The sequence below is a fragment of the Adiantum capillus-veneris genome, chromosome 30 (genome assembly GCF_014529385.1).
Source record: "Adiantum capillus-veneris isolate H3 chromosome 30, ASM1452938v2, whole genome shotgun sequence".
NCBI classification, from domain to species: Eukaryota; Viridiplantae; Streptophyta; class Polypodiopsida; order Polypodiales; family Pteridaceae; genus Adiantum; species Adiantum capillus-veneris.
Genome location: NC_140960.1, coordinates 72907743 through 72920247, shown reverse-complemented (window position 1 = coordinate 72920247; position 12505 = coordinate 72907743). Strand labels below are relative to the sequence as shown.

General features: G+C 41.8%; 1 protein-coding gene across 1 annotated transcript; it reads left to right on the top strand.

Annotated features, from left to right (window-relative positions):
• Positions 1-2389: 2389 nt before the first annotated feature.
• Positions 2390-11415, top strand: LOC147418195 (cation/H(+) antiporter 19-like). The gene is made up of 3 exons (XM_086507520.1): positions 2390-2713; positions 3276-4289; positions 9629-11415. The coding sequence occupies exons 1-3, from the start codon at positions 2522-2524 to the stop codon at positions 11123-11125; spliced, it is 2703 nt and encodes a 900-aa protein (XP_086363646.1). The 5' UTR covers positions 2390-2521; the 3' UTR covers positions 11126-11415.
• Positions 11416-12505: the final 1090 nt, after the last annotated feature.

The following is a 12505-nucleotide window of genomic DNA, read 5'->3' as shown; positions in this document are numbered from 1 at the left end:
TACAGTATCCCTTGTACTATCCCCCATCAGTTCTTCTGGTGTTCCTAGTGTCTATGCAGTCACTAATTGTGCTTCTACCTTAGCTTCATCTCGACCATCCATTGCTACCAGGTCTTGTGGCATTTGTGGGCGCACTAATCACCAAACAAAGGACTTTTTTAAGAAGAATCCTTGTGTTTACTATGGTAAGACAAATCATCCTTAAACTAAGTGTTTTCAAAAGGGTAAAAATCAGATTCATGTGATTGATAGAGACACCAAATCGCAACTATTTTTTGTTGACAGCGATGTTCTTTAGATCAAATCTTTTCACATTTTTTATAGTCAAAAAAAATTGTACGGGTTATAGACACTGCCACACATGAGTGGTAAGACCTCCCAAACGATCAATTTTGTTCAAGTCCTATTTTTGTCGCACTTGTTGTGAGATTATTGGGTACACCTTAAACCCAAGGTTTGGCACTGAACCAAAAACTCCATTTGCTGGTAGCCTAACAGTAGCACCAGGTTATGGATACCCCGAAATTCTTGGTTGTAAGAGAACCTAAAACTTGTGGTTGTCGAGTACACCAAAAACTCGAGATATCATGAGAGTGATGTATGTGGTTCGGGCTTGATGGAGGGTTGTTGGGCATTCAAGCCGGGGTTCAATTAATGTGTCAAACCCGTGGGAAACTCCTCCTAAGGCATGTAGATAAACTCCTCTGGTTCATTTAGAAGTTTGCATGGGAAGCAACTCAATATATGTAATAGTTTTTAAATCAAATTTACAAAGGGTGTTATTTGAATTGGTCTCTCTCTCTCTCTCTCTCTCTCTCTCTCTCACACACACACACACACACACAACACCCTCCATAGCCGGGCCTTGCACAATGTGCCCTTTAGTTTGTGTGTGTGTGTGTGTGTGTGTTTTTTGTTGTTGTTTTTGGGGAGTGTTAGATTTAGTTTTAACGGTCTAAACCAAAGAGCTTAAGTGAGTTTCATGGAAAGGGCACTCCCTTTGAAGACTTAAGAGGATTGCTGTTGTTGTAAAGAGGGTGTGTGTGTTGTTTGGGGGGGGGGGGGGGGGGGGATGGGGATGGTTATGGCCCATGGATGACTCTTTGTGAACTCAAAAGTGCATATCCCAAAAGAAACATACGTGGAGATGATTGCTAGGTTCTAGTCCCCATAAACCATTTCTCTTTGTGTGTGTGTCAACACCATAGCATAAAGAGTGCAATCAGAGAATGACAAAAGAAATGGTGTACTAAAAGTGAGAATGATTGTGGCGTTGTGGACGACCACACTCAGAATATACATGAATGTACCTCCATAGGAGGTGTAGCAATTTGTTTGTGTGTGCATAAACGCGCGCACTTGTGCATGATCCATTTTAGGTATGTATAAGACCATGTGTATACTAGTATGGCCACGTGTGTGTGTGGGTGCGCGCGTGCGTGCGAACGCCTTATTGATGAGACACTTGTTAAACATAGGTGTGTGTTTGTGTGTGTGTGTGTGTGTGTGTGTGGATTTTGTTGTGGGGGGAGGGGGGGGGGGGGGAGAGAGAGAGAGAGAGAGAGAGAAGAGTAGAACTTTTCAACATCATAGGAACAATCTCAAAGGCCAAGAGACCTCAAAGATCTCTCCGCGAGTCGATGTCGGATGGAGGGAGGGAGAGAGAGAGAGAGAGAGAGAGAGAGAGAGAGAGAGTGCTCACTTTGATTGAGATTTGAACCTCAGTATGGAAGAGAAGGTGCATGTGCATGTGCATGTAGGCTTTTTGGAGATGGGCATGTGTGTGTACAATGTGTGTAGTACTTACAAAGAGGTGGATAAAAGCTGGTTTGAGAATACATACCTACACACACATGGTGAAGCTATAGGTGGTAGTGCGTTTGATGGACCCCCTACCTTATGTGCCCATGTATAAGGGTCTCTATGAAATAAGGCCCCATATTGGGGTATCAAGTGCAGCATTATTCCACTCTTTTTTGTTGCTTTGTGGGGTTTGCAATCAGTGATATCCTCTCTCTCTCTCTCTCTCTCTCTCTCTCTCTCGTGTCGCTCTCGCCCTTGCCGCGGCTACACATGTCTAGGAAAACAAGCTAGGGGCCAAGAGATTGAGCCTGCCCAAACCCCTTCAAAGCAAGTGGGTTTGGATTCTCTCGTAGATGTAAAAATCTTCACTTAAGAATGTTTGAGAAAAAGCAAGGATCTCCTTGGATGTACACATATACACTCACTCTCTCTCTCTCTTGACTAGGGCTGAGCATAGAAAGAGCATGAATAGGACTTTACACCCACACCCACAATATTCTACTCAATTACTCTTTAACTAATTTTGCTGATCATTGCAACAATTTTCTAGAAGAGTATATAAGGCTATGGGCATGCATGCATGCAAGCAAGGCCCATATGAGAGCTTGTGAGCTACGAAGGGTCCAACTCCATTTTTGTGAGTATAAAGCTTAGGTGAAACATACACATATTGAGTGAGTGTGTGTGTGTGTGTGTGTTCTAGAAACATAGATACACAATGGCCAACAACAGTGCAAGGTGCTACCCACCAATGCCTGCTGTTTCTAATGGCATCCTTCAAGGAGACCTCCCTGTCAACTTTGCTTTGCCCTTGCTAACTTTGCAAATCGCCATCGTGCTTCTTGTCACCAGAACAACGGCGGCTCTGTTCAAGCCCATCAAACAACCTCAAGTTTTAGCAGAGATTGTTGTAAGCTCTCCGTACCTTTTTCCTTCATGACAAGCACATCTAAGCAAAGGAGCATATGTGCTTGTCATATATGTAGTAAAATGGCTATGTTTATATGCATATGCATTGGAAGGTAGAGTGTCCATAGGCCAGAGTGCTTTTTGCATCATATTGTGTTAAGCTATGAAGTGGTTTGGAAGCATAAATGCAAACTCTTGCAGATAGTCATGAGTGTGTGAGGGCATACTGTCTCAGCGGTCGGCCTACCGCATGCACAGTTGCTGTTGCATCTGTAGAGGAGAAAAGAGAAGATAAGTTTAACATCGTAGGCGCAATCCCAAGAGACCCCATAGCCTTGAACTCATATAAGAGAACATCGGCAAGAAGCTTAAGAGCCAGAGGATTCATAGCTAGCCACTATATGTGCTCAATGCAGAGCTGTGGTAATGCATGCAGTAATACTCTTGGAATATGCTACTATAAGTGCCTCTAATGCAAAGCTCACGTTACCTTATTTACTCAAGTATGCCTTAAATGTCAGTCTGCTGAACTTTGAGCAATATTGGTTTTTTGGGCAATGCAGGGTGGAGTGCTTCTTGGTCCCACCGCCTTGGGCAGAATCAACGTATACATGCAGACCTTGTTTCCAGCAAAGAGCCTTCCGCTGCTCGAAACAGTCGCGACTATTGGGCTCATGTTCTTCATCTTCATGGTGGGCATGAACCTAGACTTGCAAGTGCTGAGAAAGATTGGCAGAAAGGCTCTGATCATAGCGGCGACAGGGATATCGGTGCCATTCATCGTATCTATAGGATTGGCATGCTTTGTCAGAAGCACCATAGCCAAAGAGGTGAGGTTGGCACCATTGCTGATATTCATGGGTGCCCCAATATCGATAAGCGCATTCTCGGTGCTGGTGAGAATCATGGCAGAGCTGAAGCTGCTGAGCACGGACATAGCAAAGCTGGCGATACCGATTGCAGCGCTCAATGATGTGACGATATGGACGCTGTTGGCGGTAGGGGTGGCAATAGCCGGAGGTGGACATGGGAAGGGTCCATTGACGCCAGTGTTTGTAATACTGTGTGCAGTGGGGTTTGGGATTTTCATGTTTACAGTAGGGAGGAAGGCGATGGGTGTGGTGGCACGGAGGGCAACGCGGCCAGAGGGGGGGGAGAGCTCAGACTTGTATGTGTGCATAACCCTAATGAGTGTGTTGGGGGCAGGCTTTTGCAGTGATGCAGTGGGGGTGCATGCCCTGTTGGGACCATTTCTTCTTGGCTTGGTGCTGCCAAAGGACAACCCCTTCCCCAAAATGATAACAGAGAAAATAGAGGATTTTGTCACAGGGCTGTTTTTGCCATTATTTTTCGCCTCTAGCGGACTCAAGACAAATTTAGGGACATTGCATGGTGTCAACTCAATTGGTTTCCTCGCACTCTTCTTTTGCACCGCTGCATTTGGCAAGATATTGGCCTCTTTTGTGGCAGCCCGCCTCATTGGCCTTCCGAACCGGCGAGCTCTCATCCTCGGGTTCCTCCTCAACACTAAGGGGCTTGCCGTTCTCATCGTACTCAACATCGGTCGAGACCTTAAGGTCACAAAGCTCTCTCTCTCTCTCTCTCTCTCTCTCTCTCTCTCTCTCTCTCTAGTTCAACACAAAAAACATGAGATTTTGAGCTTTTTGGAAGTGCTTTTCTTACCTAACTGAGAGACAAATCACCAAGCCCTAGGATGATATAGAACTATCACCTTTCAAAACTATGACAACTTTGCAACAATTTTTGGTTTGGTAGATATTGATTGCATACATCCACCCATCACACTAAGGTACATTCCACAGGATGTTTGTTCCACACTTAAAATGGGGTAATTAGGTGCAATACTAGCTAGGAGTCTGGCTATTTGCAATAAGCCCATCAAGAAATGCTCTCCCACACTCACTCACACTCTCACACACATCAAGCTCAATATATCATTTGCAATGAACCCACTTAGTATAATCTCCCTGATCCATAAAATAATGTCTTTGGACATTAGATGTGCTTAAAGGCCAGAAAAGAGCAAATGATCATTGATTACAACCAAGCGGAAGGGAAACAGTTGAGACCGAAGCCAATTGTCAGTACACCTATGGACAATTCACATACCAAGATGGCATACAGAGGGCATACAAAACCTCAAAATCGGTCATTGTGACCGAATTAGGGCATCTTGACTGTGCATATTTGCTTTGTCTTAAAATATTCAATACTCAAAAACTCATCAAGTAACTTGGCCAGCTACAACAATTTTTCTTGCTTTGCATTCACATTACACACAAACTGATCAATATGATGGAAAAGATAAGCTGCCCTCACTCCTCCCGTGAAAAAAAAAAAAAAAAAACACAGTTTTAATGTACTACTGTCTACAAATAGTAAAATTTGTCTAGAAATAAATAGTCTTTAAAAAACAGTCTTTCTTAGTTTTGGCAATATTAAAAAATTTTGAGTGTGCCTCATGCTACTAGGGATTTGCGGGTCATACTGCCATCATTAAATGGTACAATCCTCAAATATTTTTACCAAAGATAATGCCATAAAGAGACATTAATATATACAGATCAGTAATTCACCAGAAATGCTTACAATGAATTTCACTATTTCACAAAAAAATGCTAGATAAATGAAGTTGATTAACAATTCTTAAAAACTTCACTAAGGTTCAGCTTCCTTTAATATAGAATCTCATTATTGTCTCTTAGATATGATTAGTAGAATAAATTATAGTGGTACTGAAATGAAAGGAGAACTATGATAGTTAGTTGTATAGGAAAATTTATCATTTTTATACCAGAACTTTGCTAATAAGTGCTGAGGAGATTATTGTTGGTCCATTTGTTGTACACTCTTTAACTAGAACAAAATTATGCATGCACACTCATCACCCCAGTCTTCTCCACCAATAGAGATCTCACTATTGTGATTAAAAATTTCAAGTGCTTTTTCATTTTGTTGGATTCAATATGAGGGCGGCTGCAATTATGTCAATTTTTTTACATGGTTGATTTATGTATGTATATTTGTTGCATCTTTAGCTATAGCACAAAATTGTGAACACTCATCATTCCAGTCTTCTCTACAAGCTCTCATTATTGTGATTAAAGATTTCATGTGCTTTGCCATGTTGTTGGATTCATTAGGATGGCAATGACTGCGGTAGTAACACTTACTATTGCTTTTCTTGTTGAGTTAATTATCATGGTGTATTTGATATAGACAAGTCAACAATACCACTTTGGGGCCTTTTTGCCGTAAAAACGCGGAAATTTGTATTAAGAAACAAACTTTACGAAACCAGAGGAATATACCCTAATGACAAAGGCCAATGGGGCTTAATTAGCATGTGTGTATAGAATGGAGGAGGTAAATATCTGAACTGTCTATTGAGACAAAGTGGCCCCATTAGGATTTTTTCTATCATAATAAAGCATTAAATAGCTTCCTTTATCATGTGGCATGAACCATAGTGAAGTTGTTTGTGGCTACATTCTACCTTTGAGGAATGGTCATAATAAGAAATGATTTGTATGGACTCTCTTGCTTGTTGGCACAAAGCTCAAAACTTATTCCATACTTCTTGATTGAGCTACAACAATGCCTTTATTGATGTGTGTCTCCATAAAAGGCTCCTAGATAAGTGGGCTCACACTTCCCTTTTCAGACTTTGAAGCATAATTCAAGGTCCCACAACTCTCATGACCAAAGAATGTAGCCATTGGCCTTCTTTACATGCACCACATATATCACACAATATCATTCAAATCTTTCAAAGAGAGTCACCTAAGGCAATGGTCACGCAATCAATGCTCGGAAAACCTAGGTTTAGCGTAATCCCACCTACAAAATTTGAAATTTGCCTCTCAGTTTCAAATTTGAATGTGAAAAGACCTATTGAAATTAGAAAAGCTTAGTTAAAAAGCTCCAAAATATAGCCAATTTACCTCCAAAATTTTCCATGTGTAGGTTTTCCAAGTTTTCAGAAAAAATTAGCACAGCACACAATGCTTACATATCAATTACTTTTTGAAACAACCGTGCCTTTTGCATGGTCATACGTGCACCGGTTCTTTGTCTTATTTGCAACTATGCAAGTCTTCTTGTAACTATGTTGATTTGGCATAGTTTCATTAGTTATATTACTATCGATAATTAATTGGTGTGTGCATGTGTGACCGCATCCTTAATACTACATACTAGCCACAAGAACTTTTTCTTTTGAATATACACTTTCCAACTATGAGGGGATTTCAACTTTACTTTTTACAGAGGAATATATGAGCTGAACAAGCTTACAAAATCTTTCAACCTTACATATTTGAAAGGTTTCCCTAGCTAGCACATGTCTCACGACTGCATTTCCCCACTTTTTAGGTTCCCTAGGGCAATGAAAAGATTTCCACTTTTCAACTCCACACCTTGAAACCAACTTGAGCATAGTGAAGACCCAAGAGATCAAGTGAAAAACCTTCAGCACTTTCACTCCATATTTTCCACATAAATTGAGCAAAATTTGAAGCTTTTGAACTTTCACTAAACAGCCTAAACCTTTTCGATTGAATTGGGTTCGAATTCAAGCTCTATATACGCGAGATACCAGTAACCAAACCCATTTCGATGAAAGTTAAGTCCATTTTTGGAGCCTAAACCTTTTCACTAGGGTAAAGGAGCCAACTTAAGGACAGCTAAAATGTAGGAGCCAATACACAAGAAGTTTTGGACAAACTCTCACAATAATTCCCGCATTGTGACTTACCTCAACAACATGAGCTTTTGTGACGGAGGCACCGCATACCTAACTAGGTACGATTGGGGGCAAGGGACCACCAGCCCGGTGGGGGGGGGGGGGGGGGTAGTGGTCCCCTGTCCCCAATCGTACCTAGCTAGGTATGCGGTGCCTCTCGAGCAGAAGCTCATGATGTCATGCATTGTATGAAAAACACTAGAAAAGACTCGGTTTTCCTACATGAGAAAATTCCTAGATCTTCTTGTGATAGAGGGAAATTGACATCAAAAAGACTACTTTCACTACAATTAATGATTTTGAATGAAAACGATGTCAAAAGAAAGCTCATGTCAAGCTATGGTCACAACGGCTATCGCCATCATGAATCCCTAAGATTTGCATGATAGATCAGATCCCACTTAATGTTGACCGTGTTTTCGGCTAGTCTTGTTATTGGCTCCTTCACCCTACATACTTTCTAGATCAATGAAGCAATTTGAAGCACCCTTTTCACTAGAAAGCCACTGTCTTATGGGCCACAAGGCACCCTCCAATGATTTGAGGCAAATAAAAGTTTTTGCCTCCTGATTTTGCTTTGAGGGAAAGGGGATAAAATGTTACAATGGTGATGAGCACTAAGGAGTGATGATTGAACCTAAAGGAAAAAGTAAAGCCATAGGAGAGTTTGAAGTGTGAAGGTTAAAACATATAAAGCTTTAGTTTATGTGTGTTCAATCAAAAGGACACTATAGTTTATGTATGTTTAATCAAAAGGACACCCCTCTTCTCAGTTTAGGTGGGTAGAGAGAGAGAGAGAGAGAGAGAGAGAGGATCCCCTAGGCTTAGTTGGAAAGGAGGTTCCTTGGTTGGGAGTTACTTTCCATGTGCTAAAAGCAAGGAAAATCCTCATCTTTTAGAGGTAGGACAATGGTTGGAATCCCACATAACACTAAAAACCCAAGGCTAACTAGGGAACACTTTCATTCTCTGTAACTGATTTCTTCAGTTCTATGTGCCCTTGGGATTGAGGATCGGCCTCCCGCCTTGTGGACTGCGACTCAAGCGCATCCATGCGTGTCTGCACACCCACCTAGGTTTCATGTAATCCCTTCGAATAATTTTGCACTGTACCTCCCCATTTTAGATTTGAAAGTGAGAAAACAGAGAAATTTAGTATAATAACATTCAAAAATATAGCCAATTTACCTCTCAAATTTTCCATATGTAGGTTTCTGGAAAAAACTTTATTTCGAACACTAACTCACGCAAGCACACTGTTCCTATTAGCACCAGTGCTCAGAAGAAACCTAGGTTCAGTGTGATCCCACCTACAAATTTTAAAATATACATCTAAATTTCAAATTTGAAGGTGAGAAACCTACAAGATTTAGAGAAAGTTAGTGTAAAAACCTTTAATTTTAGTAAATTTACATCTTAAAATTTTCCATGTGTAGGTTTTCAGTTTTTAGGGAAAAAAATTTGAGCTCTCTCTCTCTCTCTCTCTCACACACACACACACACACACACACATGGCGCACTCACACATGACCAACTAGCCTGCCCTATTTCAGCATTCTCTATAATGTTGTCTAGACCATGCCTAGTTGTAAGCAGAGTCAAAAGTCAGTCATAGCTTTAAGATTCCGAATGTGAGTGAAGATGCCAATGCCATTGACTAGAGTTCAAAACCTTGCATAGCTTTAACAAGACATGTCAGAGTACTTCTCACTCATACTCATGCTCATTGCACACACCTGTGACCTTACACACAAACCCAAAAAAAAACATGATAATGTGTGCACATACTCGAGAGTCAGTACTCTCTCTCTTTTTGCACATTTCAAAATTCTGAGCACTGGAGCGCCACTCTTTCTGTTGTGTGTGTGTGTGTGTGTGTGTGTGTGTTTTCCATACAAATTGATACAATTTATGCTATTTCAAGAACTTAGAAGCTAGAAAAACCTCTCTCTCTCTCTCTCTCACACAGCTGCACCCAATTTTAAAACCTCTATCAATTTGTGTTACATAAATCAATATAAAATAGCAAATACATTGCCAAACACACACACCATGCTCAATCTTACATCATACACAATGTGCTCTCTCAGACTCTCTCTCTCTCTCTCTCTCTCTCTCTCTCTCTCTCTCTCAAAGAAGACTGCATTGCAGGCACTGACAGATGAGCTATTTGCCATATTGGTGCTGACGGCGCTTTTGACATCATTTGTGACGACACCGGTGGTGGCAGCCCTCTGCAAGCCGGGGATAGGAGGGGAGCTACTCAAAGTGGAGCAAGGGGGCCGTGGTGGGCGTGATGGAAGCAGCAAGAGCATGCACTCCACACTGAGCACATACAAGAGAAGACAAGGCAACAACCCACATTGCTCTTTAGCCTCTCTTTTACACAACACTAGCAATGGGTCCTCTTCCAAAAAGGGAAGCCATCCTCAGCTCAGGATCCTAGCATGTGCCTATGAGCCCGACAACCACTCTTCCTTCATCAACCTCCTCGAAGCCTCCCGCGGCATCAAGCCTAGCCCCCTCAAACTCTACCCCCTCAAGCTCTCCCTCCTCTCCGGCCGCCCCTCCGCTCTCTTCATGCTCACCCCCTCCCCTCTTGATGCCCCCCCCATTACAACCACCACCAACACCACAACCATTGGCCCCCTCTCTCCTCTCTCCTTCCCCCCCTCCCCCTCCCTGAGTAAAGTCACCGTTCGTCCCCTCTCCTTTGTCTCCTCCCTCGACTCCATGCATGATGACATCTGCAAGATCGCCACACAAAAGCGCACAGCCCTCATCCTCCTCCCTTATCACAAGCCCCCCACCCACAACATCTCTATGTTTGGAGACCCCTCCTTCTTCAAAGTCACTCAAAAGGTTCTTGACCATGCACCTTGCTCCATTGGCATCCTCGTCGACAGAGGCTCCATGGGCATCTCTCCTATTCATCCATCCTTCTTCTCTTACAAGGTGGTGGTCTTGTTTGTGGGAGGCCCTGATGATAGAGAGGCTCTTTTCACTGGGTCTAGAATGATAGGGCACCCAGGAGTTGCTCTAAAGTTAGTGAGATTCATTAGATCAAGCAGCATCAACCATCATACCAATAACCTTCAAGTAAACAACAATAATTTGTACTCATTTGAAGAAGTTGATGATGAGCAAGAGGAGCCCCCTAACCCTCCTCCTAGTAACAATTTGAAAGCTGACTTTGAAGGAGCAAAAGAGTCAACCCTTGACGGTGAGGCCATTGCCATGGTGAAGGAGATAGCTTCCGAGTCTTCCTTTGTTTACGAAGAGGTGCTTGTCACAAGCGGGCAAAGCGTAGTGGAGGCTGTGAAAGCTTTCACAAAGGGGATGAATGAAGTTAACATGTTCATTGTGGGAAGAGGAAGGTTGAGGCCCGAGCTTAGCACAAACTCTCTTTCTCATGATCAACAAAATGCTAATAATCACCATATTCAAGGTGAGCAACTAAGTGAGCTTGGGGTGCTTGGAGATGTTCTAGCATCTTCTAGTGGCCTTGAGTTCCATGCATGCATCTTAGTGGTGCAACAGCATATGTCAGATTGCGCAGATAAGAAAGCTACTTGCAAGACAGTAGCTACAATGCCCTCCATCCCAAGACCACAATCCCCAAGCTTCGAGATAAGTGCAGCCCCTTGATGGACATCTTGCCATGTATAGTTATGTACCCCCATTTGTTAATTTTCACAGTATCTATTAAAACCACTTAGAAAGCTCAAAGAGCACTTGAACTGGGTGTGGGTGCTCTTCATGCAAGGGAAGAATATTCTTTTGTTTGGCTGTCCATAACACCACAATTATACCCCGAAAACCTTGCAAACGACATCGGAACATCCCACATTGCTTGAGATCATCCCACTACCTTCAATTCCCTCTTGTAGCCCTTGCATATCAAATGGTTTATAGATCTTAGATTCCTAATTGTGCTATTTTGCTCTCAAAAGCTGAATCTGCGTATAAGAATCCTGATGTGTGTGTGTATATATATATATATGTGTGTGTGTGTGTGTAAATTTGCAAATTATGGGCTAATCTTTTGACAAATGATTTTTGTAAAATAGCCAAATGTACCTAAAGACCCTTCAAAATAAGCCATTGCGCTTAAAATAACCCCTATTTGTTTCCTTGGCTATGATCCATAAGTTGTGATAGTGGCCTTGTGAAAGCATCTATAAACATAAAAGTAAAAAAACAAATAAACTTGGTTTGTCAAGAAGCCATGTTCCTTCTTAACTCCAAAACGTACATTGCATTGCCCGCCGCTATGATATTAAGTGTGAAGGCTAGTGAGTAAAACTCATCACATACGAAGTGTGCCCTCAGTCACGCTTGTTGAATTTCAAATTTCAAAGTTTTACTCACACATTTTGCTCTCCCAAACAACTTGCTTTTGTTACAACAATAAATAGTTATTAAACTGTATGTATTTCTTAGATTGTCTGTGAAGTGTGCAAGACAGGTTCACAATCTTGTTCATGAATATAACAAGACATTGAGATCTTTTTTTCCTTGTAAAATATTAGTCAAAGTTAAAAAATACAACAAGTTCTTCCTCTTCTCCTGTCTGTCTATCATCGCCCATGATCAAACTCAGATTTCTTCAGGATATCGTGGCACTTAAGAAAAAGGGGCTCCTTGCTTCGCGATGTCCATTGGGATAAACAGAAGGGAACTTTGAAGCACAAATCAAGAGTACCATCTCTGTGAACCGTCTGAACATCAATTGAAGTATTTGCGGCTTGATTTAGTTGATTTCCTTATTCTGATTGCAAATATCATGCAGGATGTAAATTTTCTCTTTGCAAAAAACTGCAACCTACAAAAATTTCACTAAAAATTTGATAAACCTTTTTGTCAAGCTCGAGTCTTCCTAATTGCTCGTGTGAAAATTTTAGATTACTTCCAGCGTTGTGTTTTTTAAGGATCACCTTTTGGTCTGACCAGACATTGTGCCCTTGAGTCAAAACCCATAGATGTCTCTCGAAGTAGATAGGTAGACCTTGGTCGAGAGATGAAGAC